Raw genomic sequence first — 25,383 nt, 5'->3', positions numbered from 1 at the left:
GCCTTCCTGAATACACAACATGTTTGCCTTTATTTCATAACAGAAATCTCCTATGACATCCCCATAATGCAAAAGTCTATGCAGATGTGAGATTCCTACCTAAATGCTATTTTGAGCATCATGCATGTCTTTAAAATGCAGTCTGGATATCCAGCTCATCATGGTTTGAGCCTAGGATTGAGGTGTGTTCACAGACTGTAAACAAAGCAGACTGGGTTGTGTCTATGTAGGCAGCTGTGGTCCTGCCGGTTCAGGGTGACGGATGTCTTTTTGTGTGTGTGTGCTGCTCGCCCTGTGATGTCTGCACTGCAGGGCAGCCGTGTCAGCAGGTTGATGTACTCTAGCACACAGTCAAGCATAAAAAAACAGACCTATAGACGCCTAGACTTTTATCATCTGTCAGTCTGCACCACGAAGCTTAATTCACACTCAGATTTGTGATGAGCATTGATTTTTCTGCCTTTGTGGTGATGATGACCATGTGCGGTTAGTATGGTGCACTGTCATTTTGTTGTCATTGTGCATTAAGGGGAAATAATGGATAAATGCCCCCCTTGCTGAGTGTAGAGGGACGTGTCTGAAGGCATACACCATCACAAGGATGTTAACCACCTCCATGTTTATTATGTTTGATGATATGTTGTGAATTGGATGTTCACTAATTCAAATACTCTTACATCTGAATCTTAGCGCTCAGTGACAGTGTCTGTGAAGCTAACATGTAGCTTAGGATTTAATACGGATCAACCGAAATGAAACCCTAAACAGGGCATCAGGGTCAGTCTTAAATCTGCACTAGAGAGTGGGTTTATCATCGGATCAGATTATGTGATGCTTTAATCGTCCGGTCTGCAATGTGCATCACTGTAACTGCACTTTTATATTAGGTTTGCCTGATTTTTTAATGATCATTTTCTTATAAGATCACACACTGGCTATTTGTTTATTTGATAGTGCCACGTTTGCTGTGCATGATTATAGGGGTAACACTTTACAACAAGGTTTCAGTAGTTAATTTTGCCTAATATATTTTCTAGCATGAACAAATAGTTAATAATACATCTATGACAGCACACTCTTAAAAATAAAGGTATGCAAGCAATCACTGGGGTAGTACCTTTTCATAAGGTACAAATTTGTACCTCAAAGGTCCATATTAGTACCTCAAGGGTACATATTAGTACCTAAAAAGTACAAAAGTGTTCCTCTTAAAATGTTTAGGTACTAATATATACTTTTAAGAGTACCAATATGAAAGGTACCACCCCAGTGACAGCTCATGTACCTTTATTTCTGAGAGTGTACTGTGTTTATTAACCTTTGTTAATCTTTTTTTTAATTCTTGTTAATTCAGTGCATTTACTTATAATAACAAGCATAATTTTTAATAACAAGCATACGTTGAAGATGTTAAACTGTGATTTATTAATGCTGTAGATGTGTTCGTGCTTAGTTCATGTTAGTAAATAAAAGAACTAACTAATGAACTTAAATCTATTGGAACCTTGTTGTAAAGTGTGACTGTTATGGGTCTGGTCCATGTAACTGAATAATAATAATCATGACCGGGCTGCCATTAACAAATAGAGTAACATAAATGTAATACAGTTGTATTGAGATGATTTGTAGTAGTTTAAATAAAATACAATGCATTTTTTATATTTTAAAGTATCATTCAAAAAGGTCATGATTCCCACTCATCAAACAATTGCTTCATACTGTTTTTATTTTACATTCTTAGGGTGATGCTAAAAACACAAACGTTTCGGCACAATGCCTTCCTTAGTGTGTCATATTTAAAGCAGTGTTATATTTCAAAGTACAATTTAAAAAAAGTTGTTTTTTAACCTAACCCTAACCCTAACCCAAATGTTTTTTTAAGAAAGTGTAATTATGTATGGATGGCACGGTGGCTCAGTGGTTAGCACTGTTGCCTCACAGCAAGAAGGTCACTGGTTCGAGTCCCGGGTGGGTCTGTTGGAATTTCTGTGTAGAGTTTGCATGTTCTCCCTGTGTTGGCGTGATTTTCCTCCGTGATGCTCCGGTTTCCCTCACAGTCCAAAGACATGCGCTATAGGTGAATTGGATGAACCCATTTGGCCATAGTGGATGAGTGTGTGTGTAAATGCGAGAGTGTATGGGTGTTTCCCAGTACTGGGTTGCGGCTGGAAGGGCATCCGCTGCATAAAACATATGCCGGAATAGTTAGCGATGAATGAATAATTATGTATAATTATTAATATAATTTTAATATAACAGTTATAAGGTTGTAATCACAAATATTTATTGCTGTCCACATTTTAAACAAGTGTTTATTTTGTCATAAAATCTCAGGGAACCCTTTAAAATTCTCTTGAAATGCTTACAGTCAGTCACTGGTTAAATTCAACAATGTGTCTCATGTGTTCTGAACTATTGATCCTGATAATCCATGATCCCAGCTCAATATCGCAAGTCCTCTGTTGTGACTATTGCAGATGCACACATGCTGAAACAATATATTGTTTACATTCCTAAATGTATTTAATAAGCACATGGTGTTTTCTGTTTATTTACAGTTGTGAATTGCATTATGGGAGTTTTATCTCTGTTCTGTCGACTTTTGATGTAAAACAGTCAAAAACTGCGGCATGACAGACAAGCAGATACATATGAATGTGGATTTAAGTATATGGAATTGAATGTATGGGTTGTTTTCACTTGACGTTATTGATGACGTGCGAGACTCAGATGGAGGGCAGGAAGTGATTCTTCTACATAGGAATCGCTATGTTGTTTATAATTGTTTAAACCAGCCAAAATAAGAAATCCCGAACAGTTTTTATAGACTTCCAAAAGTTTTTGCTCATAAAGGGGAGAAAGTTCAAGAAACTGGCTGAAAAACGGAAGAAAAGGTGGCATGTAATAAACATTTTTTCAGTACATCCATGTGTACAAACTTTTTTGAACATGATAAATCATTTGACAGCAATGATTATATACATGCCTAGCTACATGTATTAATAAATTAATGTGTTATGTAAAAATCAGATACAAACACCACCACACTTATATAAAATCCAGGAGAATATAAATAACGTACTCTGCCATGTAATCGTAGAAATGAAATCTCCGTCTTGTTTTGCAATAATCCACATCTTTACTGACGTTTCGGTAGAATGAACAACTGTAACGTGAACATCGAGATGCGCAGCAGCGGTGAATGTTTGTTGATGGTCAGTTCATAGACCGAACAAAAACAGAAATGAGCGTGGAGCACTTTTTTCCTCTTACAAAAGTAAATAAATAATAATGTAGACTATGCGTCTGCGCTTTTGTATGCTTTCATCTGTTATTTCGTCTGAAAGAGATCCGCAGATGGGGAAAAAACTAGTAATTTATAATAAACATGTTTTTGAACCGCTTGTATAACACAAGTGTATAATGTGTACAACTCTTGATAGTATACTGATAAACTGTAATAAATACTGTAACTTTACTGTAAACTGTGGTGCATGTGTGTATAACATAGCGTAGAAAACTGAAGCCTATTGAATAATTCGTTAATTACCACGGTTGTGTTGTACCACAACAACAATATAATTACTACGACAGTTTAATTCAAGTAATTATCTTTAGTATGCTTCCAAACGCTATAGAATTTACTATAGCATTTTTTCCATGTTACGTAGAAGCTTATACAGTATCTACCGCCTCGATGACAGGCAAATATATTTGAATTCAGTAGAAAACTCGCTCCTTTTAATGATATAAGGATCATGCCCAACATATGTGGTTATTTTCTATTCATATCTCCTTTGAAATATGACACAAATCGCAAAAATACAGACTTTCCTCTCTCCCATTCAGTTTTTTACTTCCTGGCCTCCATCTGAATTTCGCACATCACTAGAACCACTTGATTGCAAACAACCTATTCACTGATGGTCAAGGTGATTTAAAGTTTCCAACCACAAAATACCGAACCTGTTAATTACCAGATTTTTGTACAGTGTATGTAGGTTATGCTGTATTCAGCCAGTTTTCTTTCTTTCAGCTTTGCATTTTTGACTGTTTGGCATCAAAAAAAGAATTAAAGAATTAAATTAAAGAATTATGAAACTATTACGGCTATGTTGTTTAGTGGTTGTTATCTTGCAATAACATATCTCGAAATGTCATGACTGTCCAATCAGAATTCTTTTCGGCTTAGTCCCTTTATTAATCTGGGGTCGCCACAGCGGAATGAACCGCCAACTTATCCAGCATGTTTTTATGTAGCGGATGCCCTTCCAGCTGCAACCCATCACTGGGAAACACCCATACACACTCATTTACACTCATACACTACTGACAATTTAGCCTACCCAATTCACCTAGCACATGTCTTTGGACTTGTGGGGGAAACCGAAGCACCCGGAGGAAACCCACACAAACACGAGGAGAACATGCAAACTCCACACAGAAATGCCAACTGACCCAGCCGAGGCTCAAACCAGCAACCTTCTTGCTGTGAGGCGACCCACTGCACCACTGCGTCGCCCCGGACAGCCTTGTAATAAAGTGATTTTAATGACCTCGCAGGTTTGCAGGGCAGTGTGAGTGTAGCGTGCCACTCTGAAGAAGAAGTGACTCACCAGTCAGTGATTACAGGCGAGGCATTTTGTAAGCCCACACCAGACACGGCACACAAACACACCACTGCAAACACAATCCCCAGCACCTGATTGCTAGATTCTGTCATTGTGGTTGAAAGCCGTTCACCTCCCCCTCCAGATACACCAACCCCAGTGTGGTTAGGAGCGCTCTCATTCAGTGGAGCGGAGGTGTGACATCTTCTTGAGCTTCAGGCTGTAAGGATGTGCTCCCATCCCCGGCATGCTGTTTGCTGCATTCAAAGCCTCGGTTTTTCTTTATAATCTCCCGTTGCGTGGTGGGAAGTGTTGCTGTCAAGCCTGACGCAAACTTTAACAGGTTTAATGTGGTGATGATGTACCAAAACTGCAATGCTTTTGAGCTTCCACGAGGTAAAGTTGAACCTGTTATGATTGGAAAGTCAGCCCAATATCAGGCATCACAAACTGAAATCTGTGCCCTCAGAAAGCTTAACAGATCTCTGCAGAATTGGAACGTCACTCTTGCACATATCACCTCCTTGTTTGTTTAGTAAATGTTTTGGCTAATTTGAATATGCTTTCAGCTGCCAGTAAGAGTGGAGTGCTGTGGTTTACTTTGTTTGATCCATTCGATTGAATTCTGGAGCTTTTGAAGGGTTGGATCGATTAAATATGATAGTATATTTGCAAAGATATTGAGCTTAAAATAATAATTAAATATGTTTTTATTTATTTAGACTATTAATGTATTTGTAGTAGAACCTAGTTTATTTGAAATAGAAAAGATTTTATATTTGATAATGATTATTTATTTGGTTTATTAACTAATTTGTATTGTAAGACAGTGGTCCCCAACCCTCGAGCCCGTTACCGGTCTGTGAATCAACTGGGCTGCACAAGAAATCATGAATTATTTCCATTTTATTTGTAGTAATCTGAATAATCTTTTATTTTGAAAAAAGACTGTATTCTCTCGGTTACATCACAGTCACTTGAGCTCCAACATTTAACCCACAATGATGTAAGCGTGCTCCGGTATGGAAGGTAATTCAATGTGAGCGCAGGCTGTTGGGGGAGACAGAAGGAGGGGACAATCGTGCTTCGTCACAGTTTAAGGCAACTGTACCTAGTGTGAGTACACCCTAATTATTTAAGACAAACACAGAACACTCAAATACCGCAGTGCTTTTTAATTTTCTCCATAAATAAAACTTGTATCAGAGTTGCAGCAATGTTTGTTGCCTAGTAATCTACATACACAATCCTTAATCGGTCAGTCGTGATAAAAAGGTTAGGGACCACTGTTGTAAGATATGACTTCAATCTACTTGTGCATTCAATTTTGATATTATATTTACATGAATGTGCAACTTCAAGGGAAGATTTTTTTTCGTTCCTTATTTTAGCAAATAGCAATTTTAAATATTTTTTAATCTTTTAGTTCAGTTATTTGCTTAAATGTGAATGTGAAAAATGAAAGATTTTGTTTACTGGCTAATTGACCGAATGACAAATCAAATAGTTCTGTATAATTGTGTTTGTTTTGATTAAACTCAACCCAGTTAATGTTTTCGTAAAAATGCTTTAAAGTTGATCTGTTTGGATTGTAAATGACTAGTAGATTAGTGATCCATAATTACAAACCAGTGTATGTATGATTTTTAACTGTCCTGCAGTGGCTTGGATCAATTATGCTATCATTTTTCTCATAAATGAATATCATAAAAGTTAGATGAGTTGACCTAATTGGGTCATGTGCAGCAGCTCCAGGGAATGAATTAGACAATTAAAAAACTCATAAGTAAAGACTGGACCATATTCAGGTGAGCTAGTTTATATTTATTTAGGTTTGACTTTATTATATGGAAATGTGATCTCTCGGAGTGGTTGAGGGATAAGAATATTGATGCTGCCTGAGGGTGTGCTATTCTGAAAGCAGGATTTCAGCTTTGAGGAGGAAGAGTGGCTATGCTATGTTGGGTTTGCATGCTTAAGTAGCATGTTTTTTTATCCAAAGATATTAATTAAACTTAAAGAGCTGTAATATTGCATAAAACATTTGTGAATAAAGCACCGTTTCCATCCAGCGCATCAAAGAGAACAAAATCGTCACTTCCTGATAAACTGGTAGTAAATATCGAAAAGAAAAATGGAATTTGCTGTGGTTGGAGAAGACTTTTTTCTAATACAATAAATTCCTGATGAATCTCTTTGGTAGTGCAGACGCTTAAATCAGTTTTGGAGGTAATAATACTAAACCACTATGATGATAGACTTTGGCTGAGGGATTTTAGAATGACCAAAACCAGTTTTCAGATATTTTGCAATGTGTTCGCTCTGCAGTTTTGTTCATTAATGCCATTCTATTGCACCCATATTTGTCATCACATGATCTTATAAAACAAAATCACATGACTTTTGATGTGTATTCTGGAATTCATTCAGAAAATGTGCTTCCATCATCGCTGATGCACATTTCTTTGGTTGCGCGCATACATTCGATAAGTCATTCAAACTTTTAAAACAGACTCAAAGTCCAATTATAAACATATTCCATAATATAAGAAACTGAACAATTTACAAATTACAGCAATACCAATGTCTCCAAAGCTCTGATTGATAGCTTGTACTACTGATCTCTATTAGCCCGTTTTCACTGAGTGGTATGGTACGGGTTGGTGCGCTTTTATGCCCGTTTCTACTGTCAAAAGGTACCAAAAAGCAAACCATACCTTACCGTCCCAAAGGGTACCTAGCACAACAAAAGGGTACCAAAAGGTGGAGCTAGATGTGCAGCTGAATGCTATTGGTTTACAGAGAAAAGTCCCTAGCGCATGCAAAAGCCAGGAGAATAAAAACAAAGGAAGCAACATTTTTAATTACACAGCTGAGACATTACACCGTTATAATATAGAATAACGAGGCATGGTCGATTGATCCGAGCTCAAACAAACCTTGTCGTCGTCTTGATGAACTGCCACAAAGCCAAGAAGAATAGCAGAATCTACCATGAGTCCTGTTGTTTACGAGGCCGTCTAAAGTGCTTCACTTTCTCCAGAGAGATCGCAATTGCTCACCGCGCGTCTATACTTGAAATAACAAACTTTTTGAGCTGATGCTAATAACAACCGTAAGTGATTCTGACATCCGATCCATTCAGCAACGGACAAACGCGAGAGTGAAGCATAAAAACAAAGAAGAAGTCAGAAAAAAAAAACAAAGGAGCAAATGATTCTTTCAGCAACCTAAAACATAAACAAACTAATTATCATCACCTTTTGGACTATTATGAACTCAACAAGATGTTAACGAAACATGTAATGGTGATTAAGAATAAAGATGAGAGGTTTGCACTGACTGCATATGTTTTGTATAATTTATGAAATCAAATAAGGCCTAAATGTAAGTTTTGGGTATTTGTAATTTGTAACTGGTAACATTTCAAAGACTGTAAGGGTCTGTATGTGTTCATAATTTGTTTATTTTATTTTTATTTTACATAATCGCAGACGTTACAGTAGGCTATTTCGCATTGTCATTGATCTGCAGCTATAATCAAATCCTGTTCAAAGAAAGATTAGCAATAAGATTTATTTATACATATGTATTTATGTATATAAAGCATTCATGTATATTTGTTTAGTAAGAAGTGCTTTCCCGTACAATGTAAACTTCAAGCAAGAATGATGTCAACTGTAACTTTCTTTTGTACACCACACCCACCAATTGGGTATATGGCAGTTAAGAAACAAGCCTGATAAAGGTGACCCGTATCGAACCATACCAAACCATACTGTACCACTCAGTGGAAACAAGGCATATGTGTGATAAACCCACAATAATCTTGTTGAGGCATTAATTCGGGAGATAAATTTATGCAAAAGATTCTGTTTGCATACATTTTTTTAATGCACTTTTTTAACATTTATGTCCATCTTGGTGTTTCCGTTAAGATTTTTTAATGCGATATTTCAAAATGCACATTAATATATGTGGATGGAAACTAGCTAGAGTTAGCACAGCCAAGAGAAATTCATCAAGCCAAGCCCCCTATAAAAAAACACATTTTCACAGGTCAGTAGCAAACTCACACTAGTCTGCTCAGGACACGCACAATTAATCATGAGTTCTGTCACATGGTTGTGCAGTCCGTAGCTCTGCTGAGGAACAAGGCAGAGGAGAAGAGGAAGAAAGGATGTGTTTCTAGTCCTGTGACTCCCCTCCTCCAGTCTTTTCCCCCCACGTGTGTGTGTGTGGAGGAAATGTGAGCCATGCTGCTTTTATCAGCCTCATTGTTTGTGTTCCTCAGGGACGGCGCTTCCTGATGGCAGCCAGAACCCTCCACATGTTCCCGTTCTGATGTCCTTACATACACCACCATGCTGAAAAGCTTAAGAAATGTCTTGTATTCCTCCTTTTTTTCCCCACTTTTCCTTTCAACTTGGCCTACATATAGAGGGGGTGGGTGAGATCGTGAAAGCGTAGAGTGATAGAATAAGAGCAGGGTATATATATATATAGAGAGAGAGTGAGTCAGTGTACTACTGCCTTTATGACTCTATGCAGGATGTATAAACAGGAACCGGATGGAAAAAAGTCCCACTGATGGACGTGAACTACCACCACTGTTAGTATCACAGACATTTTTATTTTCCTTTAAGAGAAAATAAACCAAAAAATGAAAAGCTCTCTTGAAGGGATGCGAACAATGGGAGTATCGGGTTGCACTTGAGGTCTTTGTACTGGAGTTGTCAAACCAGCTTGAACCCTAAAGGCCGTATAACTCATGCGATGATTGTGACATGGTTGTTAGTCAGAATCGGTCCTCACAGATGTCTCCGTCCACCTGCTGGTAATGGGATGTTTACTATATGGCTTGGCACAGAAGCAGCATTCTTGAGTAAACAGTCAGGCAAACTGTGTGAGAGTGAATGGAGTGGGAGCAAGGAGTTATCTGAGATCAAATACATCAATGAGTATGTTTACATGGACACCAATAATCTGATTTTAATACGATTAATACAATACTCTGATTAAGAATCTACCATGTAAACAGTGATTTTTAATTCATTTAATTTGATTAAGGTCATAATCAAACTAAACAGAAATTGAATTAAGACGTGGAGTATGCCGATTTTAGTGTCATTATTAAAGTGCAGTACAAACACCGCAATCAAACTATTACCTTCTTGTAGGGTTTTCGCCACATTTTGTGACAGGGTAGTCTATACACACACCTGAAGGACCACAGACACCTGCATCGCAAAATGCTGAGTTTTTTTTATCTATACGGCGTGCAGTATCAAACTCCATTAAAGCAACACTCTTCCAGCAGTTGATACTCACATCAATTATGTCGTTTGTCACCGGGGGCATGCATATAATGTTCCTGAATGAAAGTGAAAGTGCCAAAGTGCAGTTAAAGTCGACAAATTAAGTTTCAAATGAAACTCTGGAGGAAATATTGGATAGGGTGGTGATCTAATGGCGTTACTCAAACTATTTGCTATGACATGTAAAACTGGATCATGAAAGGAGCATTCAAAAAGTTCAACTTATATAAACGCCTTAATCATATTATTGTCTTATTCAGATTAAGGCAAATCATTTGATTACTGATGCCCATGTAAACGTTGGACTTGCAGAATAGGAACTCCAAATTATGCTTACGACAGTATCATTTTATTGCTGAAGCGTTTATCAGGGTATATATGGTATTATCATGATATTGACCCAATCTGCATAGAAGAATACTTTAATAACAAAAAATACTTAGTGTGTTGTTTTATTGGACACTGTAAAAAAATCTGCAAGTGTTTTCCCTTTATTTACATTTGTGAATGGGCTCTATGCACAGCTAGCGTTTTAAAGCCTACGATAAACTTCCGGTGAAAGCTTAACGTGACTATTTTCAAGTTCACAAGGTTGTTTTTACAGCATCCATGTTGTAATGTAATTACAAAACATTCAGTTAAATAGACTTAAGCATTCATTTAGTTGTTCAAGCGTAAAATGAGATTAAAATCTGTTGTAAGCCCTAGCGCCATCAGTAGCAACAGGCTAGCGCAGAAATTCCATTGAAAATACTGGAGTAAAATAAACTGTCATATTTTAAAGACATGGCGGGGGGGAAATGGAATTTAATGCATTGCTTCTTGTCCGATTTGAGACCAACTTCATATCGTATATATCTAACAGGCAGTGAAAATCGCAGAATTTAAAAAAAATCAGATCTTAAACATGACAATTTTGTAATGGAAAGATAGTTCACTGGAAGTCCTTGGGCTGCCTGGCTGAAAATTAAAGGTCTGTGTGCATAAAGCCCATAATGTAATGTTAATCTCTGCTCTGTCGACTATTAATATTGAAAATCCAACTCCACAGTTTAACAAAGTGACTTTTATTGACATTTTAGTAGTTTAACATAATATAATGTGTAAGAAATAATAATTAGAGCAAAATAAGTCTGTAAAATAACAGAAATTGTACTGACAGTGTATTACAGGGTTTTTGTACTGCAATATTCAACACCAACCCTGACAATAAATCACTTTAAATTAAACAAAGATGTTAATAAAAGTCACTTTTTCGAACTTCTCAAGGCTAAAAGTTGTTGGAAGAAAGATCAAGGTACCATAATACAATTCAAAAGCATTAATAAACATGGAAAAATAAAAAAACATTAATCACAAAATATGGAAAACTGCAAATTTACGGTGTAAATGCTAAGAATAACTAAATGTTTCAGCCAAATCAACAGGCAAAAGGATTCTAAAGTACAATAGGTTACACAGACACAGTAAAGTCTTATTAGTAAACGTTAGTTAATGGATTAAAATGAGCGTTGAGAAAAGGTTAGATTTATTACATTAGTTACTATGTTAGTTTCAAAATACAACTGTATTTTATTCATTATTAACTCCATCTAATAAAACAATCGTGAAACTATAATTTTGACATGCTATTAAGCGTTAAGTCGGAAGTTAACATCACCTAATTGAAGCTTTTGTAGATTTCTTTGTGATTTTAGTTAAGTTAGCTAATGTTAACTATTGAAGCCGTTTTGCAGTGTTAATAAACAACACCCCTATAAATAGTCACATAATTTTCGATTAATATTTCATCATAGCCAGACATTTTAACATGCAAAAATGTTTGTTAACTATTAAGCTTACCAATTAAGTGTCCAAGCATATGAACGCCACTGCAAATAGAATGTGAATTGTCTTAAAAAAGCACTCAGAAAATAAATAACTATTCTCCCTAATTTGAAAGGCTCATCAATATTGTGTATGTTCATTATCACGATATATTGAATATTATATATCTACTCCAAATATGTTTCATAGACGAATTGGATCTATAGATGTCCAAATTGTGCCCTGTGGCACTATTTCTAAATGCGCACTCTAGTTTTTACCCTGGAGGTAACTGTGTTGTTAGCATGTTTGTTTTTCTTGCAGACTCGATTCATTATTAATCATGAACAGTCCTCTTTGGCTTTGACAAAAAGAGACATTCCAGTCTATAGCAGATGGCAATCAAAGCACTAATCAGATGTGCTGCTGCTGGTATCTGCATGGACCCACATGGTACGGTCCCTCATTCATCAATTAGCAATGGTTGAGGGGAATTTTATATTAACTTGGATATTAACAGCAGCTGTAAGCTTTGAACTCTAGGCTGCGGTGAATATCTGTTAGAAGCTTATGTATGACGTGGGTGTGTTAATGAGTCGTATATATGTTACAGACTGACTTTATGACATTAACCCAGAGAAGTCACCCAAAAAAAGTACATTGTGCCATTTCCCTTCTATTTGTTGGGACATTGTGAAATTTGGAGTACATTTGGACAGCAAAGATGATGACTTAACTGCAAGTTGTTTACTCATTTTACTTAAATTCTTCATCCACAAATGCAAAATTTTGAAAACGGCTCCTCAATTGATTGTGTTTAAATAGGAGTTTGCCACCTATGTAGAAGCTTTAAAACAATGAAAGATGAGAAGGCTTAACAATTGTATGATTTGTTTCTAGAATATGGTTTTATTTAACCCCTTACAGAGTTTCTGTTTGATGTCTGCACGGTGTTGTTCTTTTTCTGTTGAGTTATTTTATACATTTTTTTGTTTGTTTGTTTGTTTGTTTATTTGTATGTTTGTTTGTTTTTTGTGTAATTTTATGGCTTTATATTTGATTCACTGTATATCTGACATGTCTCAGTCAGTTTGTGCAAGATTATGTTTGGATTGAATTTGGCCTAAATTGTTATTTTTTAAAAGGCAATAAAAAGTTTAAGCGCCGATTCCCTCATTTAAATATTGGGTTATCACCTGCCTATTATTAAGCATGGCTCGAAATTAACTTTTTTTTTTTCTTGGTAGCACCGGTAGCACATTTAGGAGCACCAGAAAAAATGTAGGAGCACCCACCAAAAATGAATGAGCACCACTGTAAATTGTATATTAACAGATTTATTGTATTTGAAAACAACATCAGTCAGGACTAACAAAAACCAGAAACATGATGAACACGCAGGGAATGCAACGCATCGAGATTCGGACCATTAAACAGCTGATCCACTCTGAGTCTTTCAGCACTCAAGGCTGGAGCATCGACAATCACAACATGATCGCTTTCATCTGCGCCATTATTTGTAACTTTAGGTGGGTTTGCAAACCTGTGTACTTTTCAGTGCGTCTTCCTCAAACTTCAGCCGTTTGCATTTCCTGCAGTCACAAAAGCTCCCTGTCATCTGACAGCGCAAAGCCTTGAGTGATTGACAGCTAATATGAACCGGCAGGGAAGAGCGATTCAGCATGTTTTTAGAAAAACACTACAACCATTATATACAGTCGCACAAATGCTCCCAAATATATTATGAGGTTGCATAGATTAAATTTCAGGCGCATATGCAAACAAAATGGTCGCTATTTTGAGCCCTATTAAGATATTTGCTGTTTATTAGTACTTATAAAGTATGTTCTTATTCCACATCCCTAATCCTACCCAATACTACCTCACGTACTATTAACTAACAAGCAAGCTGTTTGTTTGTTTTTAGCTAAAAGTCTTAGTTAGGGGTTTGTTAATGGCTAAAATTGTGCCTTATAAAATATGACCTAAATCTCACATGCAAATCTACTTTTAAGGAAATTTTTAATTATTTGAATTATTTTCAATATATAATTGAGTTTTAATTATTTGTTTATTACATAAAATGAATATAATGGGGCAGCACGGTGTCGCTAGTTCCAGCTGGGTAAGTTGGCATTTCTGTGTGGAGTTTGCATGTTCTCCTCATGTTCACATGGGTTTCCTCCGGGTCCTTTGGTTTCCCTGATAGTCCAAAGACATGCTCTATAATTGAACTGAATTAACTAAATTGGCCGTAGTGTGTGAGTGTGTGTTTGAATGTGAGAGTGTTGGGTGTTTCCCAGTACTGGGTTGCGTCTGGAAGGGCATACACTTCTTAAAATATATGCTGGAAAAGTTGGCGGTTCATTCCGCTGTGGCGACCTCTGATAAATCACAGACTAAGCCGAAGGAAAATGAGTGAATATAATGTCACTGAACCCCCAATGACATTTACTTTTCGAACAGCTTTAAAAAGGTTATCTATTGTGTTGCACAGATGATGACAGTAATGACAAAAGGGTTATTTATGATTTGGGATTAGATTATTACTGATTGGCTGGTGTTTTTGAGACGTCTAGTTGCAAGATAGCTAGATTTTTATGAGCTTTTTTTTTTTCAATTTTGCAGAAGTGCTTTGGAATGGTGCAAAAGTAATATCGGTTGCAAAATAAAAATATCTTTTATTTTTACCTTATTGCTTTCTCACAAGAAGTCTTTTGTTGAACACATTCAACCACTTTAGTTTTACGCTACAGTACATATGGTTTTACATTTATAACTTGTTTAAGTGGACATGCTGAGAACATTTAGCACTGTCTATTTGTGATTGAATTGACAAGCGAGTTTTAAACAGGGCCTTTATTTATTGGTGAAAAATGTTAAAATATCAAAATGTTTATATACAGTCTAAGTCAGAATTATTAGCCCCCCTGTTTATTTTTTCTCCAATTTCTGTTTTATGAAGAGATTTCTGTTTTTTTCAACACATTTCTTAACATAATAGTTTTAATAACTCATTTCTAATAACTGATTTATTTTATCTTTGCCATGACGACAGTAAATAATATTTGACTAGATATTTTTCAAGACGTTAATTAGGTTAACTAGGCAGGATAGGGAAATTAGGTTAGTTACTGTAAAATGATGGTTTGTTCTGTAGACAGTTTGAAAAAAAATTAGCTTAAAGGGGCTAATAATTTTGACCTTAAAATAGATTTAAAAAATTTAAAACTGCTTTTATTCTAGTCTAAATAAAACAAATACGACTTTCTCCAGAAGAACAAAATATTATCAGACATACTGTGAAAATTTCCTTGCTCTGTTAAACATCATTTGGTAAATATTTAAAAAAGAAAAAATAAATTCAAGGGGGGGGCTAATAATTCTGACTTCCACTGTATATAAAGGAGGAATTATTTAATATTTGACCAGCTAACAGGATGCCTGTACTGTGTAAATAAGTGTTTATGCCTTTGTATTTCTTCTAACCAATTCGATTATGTATTGTTTATGTACTTCTATAATATTTCTTAAATGTTTTTAATTTGCATTTATTAAATATGTTATCATTTCGAAATGTAGTAACGCTCGTTGGTAGCCAAGTTCTGTGTGTCTGTATTTAAGTGCAAATTTTTACCAGAGGGGCTTAAATAAAAACAGACACAATCCAAACTACTCAGCATCATTGCTGAAGTATGAGATAATTCACTTTGTGTGTGTGTGCGTGTGTGTGTGTGTGTGTGTGTGTGTGTGTGTGTGTGTGTGTGTGTGTGTGTGTGTGTGTGTGTGTGTGTGTGTGTGTGAGAGTGAATGAAATTGAATTCTGCTGCTTGAGTGGGAATTGTGCGCTGCATGTGTGTAAGGAGAGTTTCTATTTTTGTCATGTCACCATGACCTAGTATTTACAGTTGATTTCACTCTGCTGTGAATGTGCTTTCGTTAATCTCTCTCTCTCTGTCTCTCTCTCTCTCAATAACAGATGACGGAAGGGCGGAGATGTCAGGTCCATCTCCTGGATGACAGGAAACTGGAGCTCCTGGTACAGGTAAGACAACACTCAATACTGATAATGCTGCAGCATGACCAAAATGTGATGATATTGTTTTTTTAAGTGTATTAGCTTATTAGACTCACCAGCATTAGGCTACATTTACTATGGCTGGGAGTAAAAATTGATTCATTACTGGATCGCAATTTTTTTCCTCTGAATCTATTCTCAAAAGTTCAGAACCATTCTGGATTCAAAATTAGATTGTAATGGCGTGGACCAGCGCGAGGTATATACAGATAATAAGCTTTGACATTTTTACTGGTAGATTAATCCTAAATTTGTAACAATCGCAGAGAGATCACCTCTCGTGGCACTCAATCACATGTATGAAAGCATTTAGGCTTTACTGTCAAATATAGTGATGACAGAAGAAGTTGTGGTGGGTTATTGGGGATGTGGTGGGTTTCTTAGGTTATTAAAGGTGTTTTCTGTCACTACTTGTTTAGCCTGCGTTAATGCATTCAGTGTAAGCTGCACTAATAATCATTAAAAGATCAGGATCTCAACACCCACGCAACATAAATTATAAATGCTGCTGATTTTCATATGTTTATTAATCCTAAGAGATTGAGTCTTTAGTCTTATTATGAAGTTACAAACAGTCATATAACTGGTATAACAGTTTATAGTTACAATAAAACCACTGATGTTTATGGTAAAGATTAAAATCACCGCATACACGTTTGTGGCACAGAGTGATCGTTTGAGAGCCGCGCGCGAAGTATGAACAGCACTTAGCAGTGAAAACGAAACCGAAAGCGTGTACATCATTTAAATAATGTAGGAGCCATACATTGTAAATTGGCGTTTGGCCACAAGGTGTCAGTACCAGACTATATAACTGTGGCTTCACTGCATGGAAGAGAGCGTTGGTAGGAAGCACACAGTTTTTGACCGTAACGTAACGTGACGTGAAGGAACTCAACTCAACTTAAGGTAACAGAGAAGTGTGCATATAGATTAAGGAAAAGTGATGAAGTAATTCTGTTGATTGGAAAATAAAGACGTTTTTATTTGCATCTATTTTGCCTACGGACTCTGACTTTACGCGTTAAAAACTTGCTCACTCTACCAACAATAGCGGCAATTGGAAGCCGCTACAAATAATCATATTGCGTTTTAGAGTTATGATAACGACAAGCATTTGATATATTTTTTTAATAGCGAACACACAGTTGTGCATGAAAATAAATGTTTACAGTCTCAGGATAACTACTCTAGCCTATATAATGTTGATTTACCAGTGAATAAAATGGTCTAATGTTGTCCATGGCAGATTGCAAGCATATATCTCAAACATAATTCAACATCAGAATTATTATAAGTAGAATAGAATTAGAAACCAGTAGACCCTCACATAATATTATTATTGTTGTTTTACCTTATGTTTGAGAAGAAAACAATAATAATTGCAGACTCATATTAAGCTTTATGTTACATCTACAGAATCGTGAGAAAATCGTGATCTTTATTTTAAAGGGCACCTATGGTAAAAAATCTACTTTTCAAGCTGTTTGGACAGACATATGTGCATGTATGGTGTATAGACTGTCATATTGGGGTGATATAAACACACCCAGTGCTTTTTTTTCAATTTAACAACATAAAAAAAGGTGGACCAATTGGAGCTGTTTTCAAACCAACCGCAACTTTACGTAGGAGTGCGGTCCCCCCGCCCACCAATATTGATCGACAGGCGCGTCATCATATCCTCAGTTTGTTGATTCACGTCCGCCATTTTCAGCGTGAGTCGAAGCGATATCACTAAAGGAACACCCTTGCTCTGTTTTTAGATGCAAGGCTCATTGGGCTCAACACAAGAGCAATATTCTCCACATTATCGCTCTAATCGGAATTATTGGTTGTATCTTTAGGTAGGTTTGCAAACATGTGTACTTCTCATTGAGTCTACCTTATACTTCAGCTGTTTGCATTTCTCGCGATCCCAGAAGCTCCCTGTGATCTTAACTAGCATGCCTTTTAGAATTCTAAACATAGGTTTCTATCAGGGTACACTCAAGTCGACGGCTGGGCGCCGCGGACTGCTGCAAAAACCTATGTTTAGAATTCAAAAATGCGTGGCGCGACGATTCGGGACACTTCATGTCTCTGCCGCGCTACAGAGAGTGTCTGGTGTGCCGTGTCGCGGCTTCGAGCGACGCATCCCGTGCCTCAGTCAAAGTGAATTCAGTGTGCGTGGTTATTAGTTTCTGTGTACAAGCTCGGCACTTGAAACTAGCACACAGTTGGCTGTAAAACTGTACAAAGACACAAATGATTTTGTACTCTCTGCTTGGTCTGTGTCCAAGTCGTACATGTACGACTGAATGCTGATCCTCTTTTTAACACATTATAATAAAAAAATCTGAATTGTGTTTAAACTGAACCTAAACTGGCACACTCAGAAGAACCATAATATTAATATTAAATCATAAAAAAGAGGTAAACTATGTGCCCTTTAAGCAAAAAAAATCGTGATTCTCATTTTAGCCAGAATCGTGCAGCTCCACTGTATATATATATTTTCAAAGTATAAATATATTGTTGTATAAAGCTATATTGAAGTATAGTGTGAAGTTTTGGGGGATGTTTTTATGAAAGCGGTTTCAGATTTCCTCTCATTTGTCTGGGAAGGGAAATCCTCACCGTTCCTCAGAGACTTCATGAATGTCTTGTGGAAATAGGGGCTCTTCATCAGTTTGGGGTCATGTATGAGTCTGAGTGTTTACTCAGCGTGCAATACGACTCCTTTCTCGAATTTCATTGGCAAACAGAGCCCGTGATTAGCTTTGCCCTAACCTGACCGAAATCATGTGTGGCATATGTCCATCTCTCAAGTGTCCTTTTAACATCAGTATCGGTAATAGTCAATCTGGAAGGTTTAGGTTCCCATAACAACCCAAACCAGCAGCCTGCCAAATCAGCCGTCAGCGGTCACGCATAAACACTCCGTAAATCCTCCTATCAGAACGCAAACATCTTCTTTCGGGATGAGTTCAGTTTCCATAACAACCCTGTCTGAGTCCCATGCCCCATCAGACCTCAATATAAACAGAAACGTCTTCTCAGAACAGCTCTGTTTCCTCAACACTCACTCTCATATGAACTTTCTCAGGAAATCCCTAATCATGAAGTAAACACTGCTAGACTCGTGAAGTATAACCTTGTGTTATTGTTGTCTCTTCTGTCCTGTGCTGTTATGTCTTATTCCTTTTCTATTTGTTAATATGTATTTTAGTTTTTATTGAAGTTTATTTTATACTATTTGATTATGTTTATCTAGTTTTCTGAACTGTATTAAATATTTAGATTTAACTTTTAATATTTTCATCTTTCATTCATAATTTGAAGTGCCTTTGTCAGGTATTATATATATTGTTGTTTCTGTGTGTTTGTTTTAAATGCATTTATTATATATTTGTTTGATTTAATTGTGTTCTGCTTGTATGATTTTCTAAGATTAAGTATTCTGAATTAGCTTTTATTTTATATTTTCATTATCCGTTCATAAGTTGAAGTGCTTTTATCAGGTATTATATATTTCTTTATTTCTGTGTGTTTGTTTTAATTGCATTTGTTTAATATTTATTCGATTCAGTTTTCTTCTGTTTGACAAATTTTCTAATATTTATTAAGTATTTTGAAATAGCTTTTAGTTAGTTTTGTTTTCCACTAAAAGTTGGAGTAATTTTAAGAGTCATTGTTATTTTATTAATATTATTAAAAACTATTTATACTTTTTCAGTGTATTTAATTTAAATTTACGTAGTTTATATGTAACTAGATTTTATATTGTTTATATAATTTTAGAATACTGCTTAAATATTTTTTATTCGCTTTTTCATTTTTCATTTTAATTTTTGTTGAAGGTTGTTATTTTAAGTGCTTTTATCTTTATTATTATTTTTTATTTCAGTGGATTTATTTTAAATGTATTCATTTTATTTTTGTTATAGTTTGTTGTTGCTTTAGTCACTTTAAATTAACATTGAGTTATTTTAAGTGCTTTCATCTTCATTATTATTTTTTATTTCAGTGTGCTTATTTAAAATATATTTATTTTATTTTTATTATAGTTTTTGTTGTTGTTTAAGTCACTTTAAATTAACATTGAGTTATTTTAAGTACTTTCATCTTCAATTCACCTTTATTTGTATAGCGCTTATACAATGTAGATTATTTTTTGTAATGTATCATTATTATTTTTTATTTCAGCGTATTCATTTTAAATGAACATCATTGAGTTATTTTAAGTGCTTTCATCTTAATTGTAATTTTTTTATGCAGCGTATTTATTTTAAATGCATTTATTTTATTTTTATTATAGTTTGTTGTTGTTTTAGTCACTTTAAATGAACATTATTGAGTTATTTTAAGTGCTTTTATCTTTATTATTATTTTTTATTTCAGCGTATTCATTTTAAATGAACATTATTGAGTTATTTTAAGTACTTTCATCCTAATTGTTATTTTTTTTATCCAGCGTATTTATTTTAAATGTATTTATTTTATTTTGTTATTGTTTGTTGTTGCTTTAGTCACTTTAAGTTAACATTACTGAGTTATTTTAAGTACGTTTATCTTCATTATTATTTATGCATTTATTTAAAATATATTTATTTAATTTTTGTTGTAGTTTGTTGTCATTTTAAGTTTGTTTTAAGCATGTTTAATCTAATATTTAATTAGCAGTTTATTTGTAACTCTTATTTTAACTATTATAATATTCTATTAAATCATTTAGACTCGGTTTGGATATTATACTATTCAATCATTTTTGTTTTGGTCTCTTCTGATTACTGTTTTTTTTTTATTTTGTTTTATTTATATCTTCATTATTAGTCTTTTCTGTCCTGCTTTATTGTATTCTTGTCTTTTCTTTCTAGCTCTCTTTCTCTCATGCCTGTCAGGTGCAGTTAGATGACCTGATTCCTCTAGACTCTAGTTGAAACTCCATCATAGTTGAAGAATTGTAATTTCTGTGCCTCCTACATCTCTCATTTTCCACACACTCTCTTTCTCTCCTTTAAATGCTAGTCGAGTTGATTGCGGTTGCAGCTTCGGTCTGATAAACGTAGAAATCTAGAACGGAGACAAGGTTTGAGAGTCCTTGGCAATCAGGTAAGAGGCTGAGGGAGAGAAAACGAAGGGATTTCCAGTAGATATAGAAAAGAAATGGATGAGGAAGTTGGATAAGAAATAAGATATTAGACAAGGCAGTGTGTCTTGTATTTATTCAGTATCTCACTAGTGTATGATTTATTGAGCTGTTGCAGAAATGCTTATTCTGTAATCTTTACACATTTGTCCTACTTCAGTCCTGAGATAGTATCTAGATATCTGTTCTTTTGGCATTAGCTAAAATATTCAGCCTGTTCTTTCTGACTTCTCTTTTTCTCTTCCACCTTGTGGGTGGATGTTCTGGAAAAGGTTGTGGAGGTTAATCGGACCATTGAGAATTCTGGTGTTATTCCAAGTTTTTTCCCCTGCATGTTCCTTCTGTAAGAGCATTGTGTTGATGTGCCTTACAGGGACTTGATGATAAATAAATGAATAGGTCATACTACATTTTTTTTGAGTTCTTTTCACCTCCATTCATAACTATGCAAAAGAACATGTACACACATTTAATTTTGTGCTTGGAGACATGGAGATTTTTACTTATTATTATTTTACTTATTATTATTTTTTATATCAGTGTATTTATGTTAAATGTATTCATTTTAAATGTATTTATTTTATTTTTGTTGTAGTTTTTGTTGTCGTTTCTGTCACTTTAAGTTAATATTATTTAATTATTTTAAGTGCTTTTATCTTTATTATTTTTATTTCAGTGTATTTGTTTAAAATATATTTATTTTATTTTTGTTATAGTTTTTTGTTGTTTTAATCACTTTAAGTTAACATCATTGAGTTATTTTAAGTGCTTTTATCATAATTATTTGTGTTTTAATTGTTATTTATTTAAAATATATTTATTTTATTTTTGTTATAGTTTTTTGTTGTTTTAATCACTGTAAGTTAACATAATTGATTTATTTTAAGTTTTTTTATTTGAATTGTTTGTGTTTTATTTGTGTTTATTTATTTAAATATATTTATTTTATTTTGTTATAGTTTTTTTGTTGTTTTAATCACTTTAAGTTAACATCATTGAGTTATTTTAAGTGCTTTTATCATAATTATTTGTGTTTTATTTGTGTTTATTTATTTAAATATATTTATTTTATTTATTTTATAGTTTTTTTGTTGTTTTAATCACTTTAAGTTAACATCATTGATTTATTTTAAGTTTTTTTATCTTAATTGTTTGTTTTATGTCAGTGTATTTACTTAAAATATATTTATTTTACTTTTTGTTAAAGTTTTTTGTTGTTGTTTTAGTCACTTTAAGTTAACATCGAGTTATTTTAAGCGCTTTTATAATTTTTTATTTTTTATTTATTTCAGCGTATTTATTTTAATTTTGTTGTAGTTTGTTGTTGTTTTAATCACTTTAAGGTAACATTATTGATTTATTTAAGTACTTTTATTGAATTTTTTGCTTTATTTCAGTAGATTTATTACTTTTTTACTTTTTGTTATGAAATACTCTTTGTAACTTGTGTAATCAGTTGGATTCCTGAAGCCTCATTTAACTGCCTCCTCTTCCTCATCTCTCTTCATCGCCTCATTATAGTCATTGAATGTACTATTCTGAAGGTTATCATGGGCAATTTTAAACTGTGTAACTTGAATGATTTTGTAGTGCTGTTAGAGACTTATCATTTGCAGACTTATTTACATACACTGGTGTTGAAAATATTGTCAGTGTTGCTTTAATAGAGGTGCATTTTTTGTGTTCCCCTTTTTATTTTCTGTTGGCGGTTTCGTCATGAGTTTGGTTTATAAAAAAGGTACAATAAAAAGCTACAATAAAAGCTGTCTCGTTGGGATTTTTCTTTTTCATTTGGAAGCTGTATAAGCATCCTCTGTTTTTTAGCTGTCAAACTGCTAGTTAGCATCTCCCACCTGTCTCTCCACAGCATGCTGTAATTTTTAAGAGATGCTTGTTAACGTGTGTTTGTCATTTTTCCGTGGTGAGTCAAAGCAGGTGTTGTTAGCGTGCGGTTCTCTCGTGTTCTAGCTTGGCTCTTCCTCTTGGCTATAATTTACACTGTCAGATGCTTGCAAGTTTTTCCAAGTGCATATTTGGTCATTTTGGAAAAAGACAGACCTTTGGAGTTAAGTTGGTGACAGTGTGTTTAATTTTAAGTCTATATATATATACATTGTATTGTGACAAGCTTCCTGAAAAAAAACAAATCCAAGAAGATTATTAATTAAATTGTAATGATTTGTTGTGGGTGACAACAAGGGTTGGATCCAACTGCAGATTTTATTTAAAGTAGTCAGGCAAGCAAGGTTCCAAGTTTGGTACAGGAGGATGGTAGCATTCAGATAATCCAAAGAGAAATCAGTGTGCAGGCAAAAGGTCGAGGCAGGTGGCAAAACGAACATTAACCCTTGTGGACTGTTCAAATTTACTACCCAATGTTGTTACTAATCGTTCACATGTCCAAAACTGTGATAAAAATAATCCAGTCCACAATTACTTTTTATATTAAAAATACGTCATTGTGTGTTTTTTCACCAAATCAGTGACATAATTTATGAATTTGGCAATTAAAGAGTTAACATCCTGTAATTTTCTAAGCAGATTAGTAGTTTTGATCAGGAGTGAGGTTGATTAACAGATTTATGCAAAAAAATGTAAAAACCATTAATCTGATGCATTTTTACAGCAGTTTCATTTAGTGGATATTTTAATCCCGAACATAACAAAAGGGTAGTAACTTTGCCCAGAGTGTATCGTTGAGTTTTTTTTTTAAATTCAAAGGATTTTCTCAAAATATTTGTCAAAATAAGATTTGTCACCAAAAATCATTTTGCTAGCTGAAACAGAAAAAGTTATGGCAAATTAAGATTCAAAATCACCCCAGAGTGGATGAAAACATCCCTAACAGTACGTAATGGTTAAAATAAAACAAACAAAGGTTCAAAAACGTGGCTAGACAATCTAGGAAAACGCTTATGTAATGCAGGCTACAGTATAACAAGACTGTTTGTGTGTGTGGTGTGTGTATAGTCCATGTGATCAGTAGTGATGAACTGCAACTGTATGTAATCAGGAGGTGACCTGAAACTGGTGTGTGACTGCAGGGCATGATGGAGTTTGTAGTCCGGTTCATTGGCAGATATGATGTGTAGAGTGCACTCTAGTGTGTCTTATGGGTCCTGTACTTGGTGAGCGTGACAGAAATAAATCACATTTGCCCTAAATAAAGTAAAAAGAAATTAAGACAAAAATATTTACAGACATTCCCCTAACTCCACAAATTCTTTAATATTAACAGTGTTCTTCACATATCATGGAATTCATTTATTTGTTTTCCCTCGGCTTAGTCCCTTTATTCATCAGGGGTCGTCGCAGCGGAATGAACCGCCAACTTATCCAGCATATTTTTTACGCAGCAGATGCCCTTCCATCTGCAACCCAGTACTTGGAAACATCAGTACACATTCATGTACACACATACACTACTACAACTTTAGTTACTTTAATTCACCCGTGCCGCATGTCTTTCTTGCTGTGAGGCGACAGTGCTAACCACTGCGCCACCGTGTCACCATATCAAGGAATTAGTAGATATAAAGAAAACAGAAACTTATAAACTTAAATTGTAATTGCATTACACAAGTAAACGTGTCTCTCTCCACAATCTAGTTTGCGCTGCAGTGTATGTGCGAGCCTGAGCTCCTGGCAGTCAGCAGGAGCTTTGTGGGCACCTCTCCAGATGAGAGCAGCACACGTCGGACAGTTTACCAAGGATCTTCCGCTGCATTTCGTCTCACTATAGTTGTTAAATGTTATATTTAATTCATTTTGTCTCTATCTAACGACTTTTCGGTCTTTTGAGTCTATTACATAGCTGAGACCAAAGATAAGTTAATATATTATTTTATATAACCATGTATACTGATTCTGCACATTTGACTGATTGCTTGCCTGTATTGTATAAACTTATTGTAGGTTATACTTTTACAATGGCCATTATTATTTATTAAAACTGATATTTAGCAAAAGAGATGGTATTTTTCATATTTCTCAATGAAAATGAAAGGAGAGAGTCATGTTATCAGCTCCGTTTTGTTATAAATATGCATACAGAGAAGATGACGATCATATAAATTTGTAGCTACACGACGCCTCAACATTTTTAGTGTCTGTTAAGTAAATATCAAAATATGCAGTTCCTTATATCATGTTTTCATTTTATTAAGATAGTGAAACAACTTAGCCAGGGTGATGTGAATAACATTATAAAGTACACTTCAAAGATTTACCCAGTGTCCTCGGGGGTTTTGCATATCAAACTTGCGAAGTCTGAACTTAAGGAAAGGGTGCAAGATGGAAATTTGTGCATTTAATTTTGAGGAAAAGCCTCAATCAGATTTCAAATGTCTCCGTTTTCCCCTATCCACACTGACACGGTGCAGCAGCGTTTTAGGGTGCTTTCGCACCTGTGGTTCGGTTCATTTGATCCGGACCAAGGGC

At 34.9% G+C, this 25,383-nt stretch overlaps 1 protein-coding gene across 8 annotated transcripts in view; it reads left to right on the top strand.

Annotated features, from left to right (window-relative positions):
- frmd4a (FERM domain containing 4A) overlaps positions 1 to 25,383 on the top strand; it is a 255,772-nt gene that overhangs the window by 143,979 nt on the left and 86,410 nt on the right. For all 8 annotated transcript variants that reach the window (XM_056478927.1, XM_056478923.1, XM_056478921.1 and 5 more), the window contains exon 2: positions 15,714 to 15,779. In XM_056478927.1, the coding sequence (XP_056334902.1) occupies positions 15,714 to 15,779 (66 nt within the window). The remainder of the gene's footprint in view (positions 1 to 15,713; positions 15,780 to 25,383) is intronic.

This window comes from Danio aesculapii, chromosome 18 (assembly GCF_903798145.1).
Source record: "Danio aesculapii chromosome 18, fDanAes4.1, whole genome shotgun sequence".
In the NCBI taxonomy this organism is placed as follows: Eukaryota; Metazoa; Chordata; class Actinopteri; order Cypriniformes; family Danionidae; genus Danio; species Danio aesculapii.
The sequence above is the reverse complement of the archived record's forward strand: the minus strand, read 5'-3'. Positions and strand labels throughout refer to the sequence as shown.